The sequence below is a fragment of the Oryza glaberrima genome, chromosome 6, assembly GCF_000147395.1.
Source record: "Oryza glaberrima chromosome 6, OglaRS2, whole genome shotgun sequence".
NCBI classification, from domain to species: Eukaryota; Viridiplantae; Streptophyta; class Magnoliopsida; order Poales; family Poaceae; genus Oryza; species Oryza glaberrima.
In genome coordinates this window covers 18,316,901-18,325,527 of record NC_068331.1, presented here as the reverse complement: position 1 = coordinate 18,325,527, position 8,627 = coordinate 18,316,901, and the positions used below count along the sequence as shown (strand labels likewise).

The 8,627-nt window shown below is 43.9% G+C and overlaps 1 protein-coding gene across 1 annotated transcript in view; it reads left to right on the top strand.

The window, feature by feature from the left end:
• The first annotated feature begins 1,787 nt into the window (after nt 1–1,787).
• The window catches only part of LOC127776049 (leaf-specific thionin BTH6-like), a 36,738-nt gene continuing 29,898 nt past the window's right edge, over nt 1,788–8,627 (top strand). The window contains exon 1 of the mRNA XM_052302366.1: nt 1,788–1,908. Coding sequence (XP_052158326.1) covers nt 1,788–1,908 — 121 coding nt within the window. The remainder of the gene's footprint in view (nt 1,909–8,627) is intronic.

Below are 8,627 nucleotides of genomic sequence, written 5' to 3'. Positions count from 1 at the left end.
TTAAATTTCTTTATCAAACTTAATAAGCAGTATTATAGCCGATGAGGCATGTTTAGGGTCTTTTATTCTTTGATTTATCTAGTCTATAGCTGACTTGGTCTAACTCCATCGGCTGAGACCACCGACGATACGCTGTCGGCCTATCGGCCGATTAGCTATCGGCTAACTCTACTTCTGTTTTTCTTGCTGATTGTAGAATCAAATCAATTGTGAAGCCGTTGACACACTCGAGGCTAGCCTTAGACCTGCGCTGGAGTTAAGCAGATCTCCTAGGCTGCTGTATTTTCCATCAACAGCATGTTTAATGGAGCAACTCATTTGCACATGATTGGCCAAGTATTAGGTAAAAAGGATTGCTTTTAAAAAAACTATGATTTTTAAACAACTTTTGTAAGATTTAACAATTTAGCGGGTTGTGAAACATGCACGTGGAAAATGTGAGAGTGGAAGTTAGGAACTCACCAAGTACGAACACAGTTTAACTGGTACTTCCTCCGTTCCATGTTGTAAGAAGAGTAAAATGCGCCAGTGGTCCTTAAACTTGTCAGGAGGTTTCACTTAGGTCCACGAACTTGACCGTGGTCTTGCCTACGTGGCACGCCACGTGGACGATGATATGGAATTTTTTTTTATTTTTTTCTCTTTTCTTCCTTCTTTTTTCTCTTTCTTCCTTGTCGAAAAGATGAAAATGCCTCGTACACGTCATCGACTTTTTATAAAAGAGAAAAAAGAAGGAAGAAGGGAGAAAAAAATATAAAAAAATCCATGTCATCGTCCACGTGGCATGCCACGTAGGCAAAACCATGGTCAAAAGTGGTTTTGCACCTGGATGATATAATAAACCAAGTTTAGAGACCTCGATGTGCGCTTTGCAAATTCGTGGACCTAAGTGAAACCTTCTGACAAGTTTAAGGACCGCTGGTGCATTTTACTCTTGTAAGAATTTTTAGTATTCTTCACATTCATATAGATATTATGAATTTATACATATATGTGTATAGATTCATTAACATCGATATGAATGTGAGCAATGCTAGAAAGTCATATAACACGAAACGCATGGAGTATTAAGTAACATTAGGTGCTAGTAGCAGTTTCACTGCCGATTATGCACCCGGAGATTCTAAAGCGGGCAGCAAATAGAGTGTTGTAACCTGCTCTGCCTATTGTGTAGTACTCCGTCCATTCCAAAATTTAAAACTACAAAGCTATATTTCGAGAGAGCGAGAGAGTTGCGATTAATTAATTGTTTTTTTATTAAAAATGAACGAGCGGTGTTGCTTACGCCCGACCGGCAGTGATAGGCCAGCAGTAGCCCATTACGTGGTAGCAGAGTAATTGAATTATTTTTTCAGCTAAATTTTAACAAACATCTATCTAACTATAGCGTTCCAGTAATACATGCTGGTAAGGCAGAAGATATGGCTTTAATATACCAGTACGTTCACCTCATGGGCAGCTCAAATATTTCAGAAATCGGAACTTGCAGTCTACAGAAGACACTGCACACTCGATCCACATGGGCAGCTAGTACGTACCACAGCTAATGCAAACAAAGAATATATATGGAGCACAATAAATATAGTTATTAATGATCCAATTAGTTAAATAATCACTGAATCATGCAGTGTAGCTTGGTCGTGAGATGCTTGGCTGTGCCTATAAATAGGCGCCTCACTCTCAACATCTGCATAAAAGAGAGCAACAAATTAGCAGTAGCCTTTGAACCCATTTTGGTTTAGTTTGTTGATCCTCGTGTAAATCTCACTGAAAACTAGATAGGAAACATGGAAGGTGTGAAGAGTTTGATCATGTGTGCTCTGGTGCTAGGCTTAGTCCTGCAGCAGGAGAAGATACATGTGGAAGCTAAGAGCTGCTGCCCATCCACCTCGGCAAGAAACGTCTATAACTCACTGTCGAAACAAGATTTCGGCAATACTAAAAGGGGGTGGCTATCAAGCTAGAAAAGTGGATGGGTTTGGAGACAAGGAATTTTATACAGGTTCAGGCCTTCTTAATCAAGAAGTAATACCCTACTCCTGTCCGGGGATTGATCCGCCGAGTGTATTATTGATCATATGATCTGAGAAAAATCGTGTCCCTAGATCGACCCGGACCCCTCATTATATAGGGGAAGGGGTCCGTATTATAAAATACAGTCTATATTTCTAACGGAATATGTAATTACAGATAAAGTACAATCGTAACCGACTAGGATCTCGGATATTTCCTTGACATACAAGTTTAAACTTAACCCGAGTCCTCATAAAGATAATCTATCTACATATGGCACCCATTACCTAGTCGGAATATACATGCCGTGTAGATATGGGGTATCCATAATCTCTACAGTAGCCCCCGAGACCTTTACAGTCGACGAAATAGCCTTCTCTTGAAATATAAAGCAATAATCCGAATGCTTCAATTCCTTCTGTATAGATCTCCGAGTACCAAAACCAAAGACTGTGAAGGTCTAAAATAGAAAAAACCGGGTGCATCGACTAGATGCACCTAATTAGGTGTAGCCCCCGACTATGTGGTTAGTTAAAAAAACTAAACATATAGTCAAGAACCAAGTGGTTTTACAACCGAACATCATATAGCAAAGCTTATGCGGCGTCCAATAAAACATCAAGCCGACTGCTTTTAGCTTTAATATACCAAGAATCGAAATATGAAAAGGCCCGAGTGATAAACACTCCTAAGGTCCATAAATTCACACATTTGACAAGAATCCGAATAAAAATTCTCAAAAAGATCCATCAAATGTGATATAAATGTAATAATATAATTAGTGATAAGTCTAAATAGCCTAGGCTATGACTCACACCAAAAGAATAAGCATGCCGAGTAAATAACTGATAAAAACCAGTTATCTCAACAAACCCAAACAGCTTTTGCAGCCTAAAAAGACTTACAAAATCAACCTGTTGGGTACCTTTTTATTCGCATCGTAGTAATTCCAAAGAATCATCTAACTGCATTAAAAAGGATTTTAACAGCATCGGGCCACACCATTGTGAGCACAAATTGCCAAAGCAAAAATGCCTAAGTCCCTAGGGATCACAACGGGCCACACTGATAATAGAATTGGGCTGAAGTACTGTATAGGCCCAGGCCCATTAGCACTCCCAATACCCTAGCGAAATAAACGCCGGAGTCAAAGCGTCGCTTCGTGTTTCCCGCCAAGACTATCGCCACTTTCCCCATTTCTCACTACAGTACAAAACCACTCCGGCGGAACTACGGTTCTCCAATTCACTCGAATCCACCTTCCAAAACTCCACAGAAATCATCTACGCACCCACCGCATCAATCCCCCATCCATTCTCGGCCATTTCCAAAGCAAATCGCATCACCCAATTCGCATCCATGGCGGAAGAGAGAGAAAGTTTCGAGAGCCAATGGGCGCCTTCCGATGTAACGGAGGAAAACCTGAAGGAGATGGTGGTGCACGGCGTTCTCCCGGCGAAGGAGATCATTGGATAGCGTCCGGCATTCGGCGAAGCATTCCCGACCCCCGACACTCATGAAGTCGTGGTATTTTCTCATTTCTTTTATGGCGGATTTTCTCTTCCAACCTCAAGGTTCTTCCGGGGAATTCTGGATTTTTATGGGATCAGTTTACATCACCTAAACCCAAACTCCATAGTCCATATCGCTAACTTCATACACACCTGTGAAGCTTTTTGGGGCATTAGGTCACATTTTGCCCTATTCCGTCGCATCTTCTTCCTCAAGCCCCAACCGAACAAAAGCAAACCATGCATAGTTGGGGGAGCTGGATTCCAACTGAGGGGAACTCTGAGCCAGAAGTATTTCTCCATGCCGTTCAAAACTTCAAACAAAGGCTGGCACGCAAATTGGTTTTATGTTCAGAACCCCGAGCCTGCACTCCCCGAGTACTCCTGTCTCCCTCCAGTTTATCAAAACACCTGGAATTCACTTCCAATGGGAGAGGAATCCGCCCAAGCGCTCACCCTGATGGATCGCATGTTGAAGCTAAAGGAGCAGGGTTTGCAGGGGGAACAAATCACCCGGCACTTCATCAAGAGCCGGCTAGCCCCGATCAAAGAAAGATCTCGCACGGCCTTCGAATTCGACGGTAAACATGACCCTAACCGTGAAGATCCCGAATCTCTCGAATTCAAGGTCATGAAGGAGAGGATGTATAAAATTTTCTCAAATGCAATTGTAGTAAGCTATTCACACTTGCTGCCTGTGGTGCCATAAAATGCCTTCAATCCCCCTCCACCGGTATGTACCTAAAATCCCAGCTCGTTTCTAAGCATTCTCTTATCATAAGCAAGGTTGATAAAAAGCTCGAATCATCATACCCAGGAATTCGCCCTGATGAAATCAGACCCTCCAATTACCCGACGCCGATCACCTCGCCGGCAGACTGGTCAGGCAAGCGGAGGACCAAAAATCATGTCTGAAACTCAATCAAACATCTCAAGATCAACCATCCAATCAGATTCGCACAAGAGGAAATTGGTCCTGAGCGATGACGAAGGCGATGATGCTGGAAAATCCGGCAATAAAGAGGCAACCGGAAAACTGCCAAAGCAAACCAACCCTAAGAAGAAAACATCCAGTCGTCCAATGCCGAAGATCAGGAAATCTTCCAGGTACGAATCGTTTGACTACCTCCCCCGTAGTGCTGCTCACCCACTATTGAAATAACAACAATGGTACAACTCGAACTCGTAGGAAGCCATCTGATATAGATTCTTCTGGAAAAGATGCTGAACCAACTGACATGGAGATGGGTCCTTCAAAAGAGACCGAGCCGACCACAGAAGATCACCCAAGTGACAATCAGCCGGCAACCGACAATGTAAAACCCAGCAACGAGCCCCCGACTAGAAGTCAGTCGGCCGAAGCTGGAACCGGAGTTAATCAGGAGCCCCCGACTGGAAACCAGTCGGGCACAGAACCAAAACAAGAGATCCCTGAAGTTGAAACTCAAGCGAACAGCCCTCTTATAAAGGATGCCAGTAATGACCCAGGATCCAGCTCTCCTATAAAAGCACAAGAGTCTACTCGTCCCCGACCGGAAATCATCACAGGTAAACACATTATCCGAAATCATTTTGATCTAACAGACTCTATTCGATTGTTTCACCTTTATTCATGGATACAAAAGGGCCAATGATTGGTGATGAAGAAGAGATCCTCCGGATACGAGCAGCTGAAGATTCGTGCCCTCCCATTCTGGTCAAGTGGTGGAATGACGATATGCAACCTCAGGGAATTGTGATAAATAAGCAAAAAGAAGGTGAGGAAGTATGTCTGCTGAAAAAGGCACTCAGCCAGGCTACTCGCATTGTGAACGTAAGTTTCTTCATGCACGGCCTCAACCATCCTATTTGCCATTTAGCTCAAATTCCGGTAAAACTGTTTTGCAGAGAATCCATCTCAGGAATGAGGCAAAAACTGTCACTCTTGAGAGGTTAGTTCCCCACCTTGGAACCCTTGAAGCTACCTGAAACCAGCTGCACGAAGCTAGGGAGCTTGCCAGGAAAACTGAACATGATATGAGAGATCGGATCGCCGAGCTTCAAGACTCCAACTTCGAACTGAGTGGCTCATCAAAAGGTACACACAAGCTCTGTCCAACTTACTTGTGCTGCCATCCTTGTAATCTCAATTAACTAGAAGTAATATAGTGCAAGCCGCCAACATATCTGAACTGGAGAAGCGGATCCAAACTCCGGAAAATGACAAGGCCGAATTGGCAAGACAAAGGGACTCGGCTTTGAAAGATGTTGAAGGTACTAGCAATTAATACTTCAGAAACCATTTTCTTCTTTATGCCCACACATTGATATGAATCTGTTCATGCAGACCGCAAAATCATGTCTCAAGCTCAATTCGATGTCTTAGTCAACAAAATCAAGAGGCTTGAAGGGACCAGGGATGAAGTCGCCAACGCTGCTACCCCACTCGTCCAAGCCATGTTCTTTAATAACAATGGTCCGAGTACATTCGATGCTTCCGAAATCTTCAACAAGCTGAGAGTTGCTCGGGATACATATTTTAAGAATATCAAGGAGGCTGGAAGTATGGGAGCGAGCCTGGCATTGGCGATGACCAAGTCTCTATACCCGAAGATCGATATTGACGCCATTGATGGCTTCGCAGACGGTACGAGCAAAGAAGCCGCTCTCGACCTCATCAACGATGCGCAGAAAGCCGCCGATAAGATAGCAGTTGATGTAGTTGAGAGATTCCAGGACAACGACCTTCGGTCGACTAGATCTAATAACTCTGATGATGAAAAGACTGATATCGATTGATGTTATATCATAACAATAGATCTGATAGTGATGATGATGATGATGGAGGCACAATTTGTACAATACTGATGAATTTATGTTGTGCTCAATATTTCAAACTTAGCTTTTGATTTCTTAAAAGCTTTTGTCAAACCTTATTGAGCCTAAAACCCGCAAAAACTATTAAAAAACTTTCAGTCCTCATTGCTTCTGATAAATCAAGTAAGCAAATTGAATTGATAAAAGTCACACTCCATTATTATTATAGTAGCCCCCGACTGATAACTCAAGAGAAAGCTTGATGTTAGCAGTCAAAATAGGGAAATACAAAAGCAAAGCTTAAGCATAAAAACGACGAAGATGTTCAATATTCCAAGAATTGTCGATAGGAGTATCGTCTTCACGCTTGAGTCGATAGGAACCTGGCCGAGTAACTTCGGAGATTATGATTGGTCCTTCCCATAAGGGGGATAACTTGTGCCGATCTCGTGTAGTTTGAATTTTTCTCAAAACCAGGTCGTCGACTAAGACGGCTCGTGATCGAACGTTGCGATTATGATAACGGCGCAACCCTTGCAAGTATCGGGCCGACTGAATTAAGGCTGCTTCGCGGGCCTCTTCCAGTCGGTTCAGATCATCTACTCGGTCTTCTCCGTAGCGCTCCTCGCGAAAGTTGCGAAAACGTAAAGATTCGAATTTCACCTCACTAGGCAACATTGCTTCTGCTCCATAAACTAGGAAGAACGGCGATTAGCCCGTGGCCCGACTGGGAGTGGTGCGCAAGGACCAAAATACAGACGGCAGCTGTTCTACCCACTTGCCGGCATACGGATTCAGTTGGTTGAAAACTCATGCCTTTATTCCTTGGAGTACCATGCCATTGGCTCGTTCGACTTGTCCATTGCTCATAGGGTGCGCTACGGAGGCATAACAGATTTTAATGCCGAAGTCTTCACAAAAGTCTTTAAATACTCCGCTAGTGAATTGAGTGCCATTATCAGTGATGATCCGATTAGGTACCCCAAACCGGTGCACAATGTTGATGAAAAAATCTCTAGCCTTGTCTGCCGTGATTGTGATGACCAGTTTAGCTTCAAACCACTTGGAGAATTTGTCAACAGCCACGAAGAGATGAGTATAACCACCGACTGCCTTTTTAAACGGGCCGACCATGTCAAGCCCCTAAACCACAAACGGCCAGGACAACGGGATGGTCTGCAACTCTTGAGCTGATAGATGAGTTTGTCTGGTGAAAAATTGACAACCTTCACATGTCCACACAATCTTGTCAGCATCGGACACAGCTGTAGGCCAGAAGAAACCTTGCCGGTAAGCCTTGCCAACAATGGTCCGTGCAGCAGCGTGGTTGCCACAGATGCCAGAATGTATATCCTTTAACAATTGTCTCCCCTCCTCCAAAGACACAGCGTTGCAGGATTCCTGATGGACTTTTCTTATACAGCTCGGCCTCGTGAATGATATAGAGCCTGCTACGCCTAGAGATCCGCTCAGCTTCATCCTTATCTTGGGGGAGTTCTTGTTTGGTCAGAAATCTTATAAGGGGCTCTCTCTAGTCGGCATCAATCATACCTACGTCTTGAGCATCCGTGGCCTCAACTGTTTCTTTCCTTGGTACGGTTGGTTCGTAAAGATGTTCGACAAACACGTCGGAAGGAGCTGCTTCACGTTTTGAACCAAAATTAGCTAGTCTGTCGGCTGCTTCGTTATTGTGCCGAAAAACATTGGTGAGTTCGAGTCCATCGAACTTATCCTCCAACTTGCGTACCTCTTGTCGATAAGCGGTCATGTTATCATCAAGGCAGGACCACTCTTTCATCACTTGATTAACAACCAACTGTGAATCTCCACGAACTATCAGACGCCGAATTCCCAAAGAGATTGCAATCATTAGTCCGTGAAGAAGCGCCTCGTATTCCAGCACGTTTTGAGATGGAGAAAAGTGTATCCACAACACGTAGCTCAGTCTTTTTCCAGTCGGGGAAATTAAAACAACCCCAGCCCCAGTGCCCGAAAGTCTCTTCGACCCGTCAAAGTGCATGGTCCAATACTCCATCTTCTCCTCAGGCATATCTTCCTGGCACTCGGTCCACTCGGCGACAAAGTCAGCTGAAGCTTGGGACTTGACCGAAGTTCGCGGCTTGAACGATATATCCAAGGATATCAGTTCTAAGGCTCATTTTGCGATCCGCCCATTTGCTTCGCGATTATGAAGTATATCGCCGAGTGGGAACGATGTGACCACCGTAACCGAGTGACCTTGGAAGTAGTGAGATAGCTTCTTGACGGTAATTAAAACGCCACATAATAGCTTTTGAACCTGAGGAT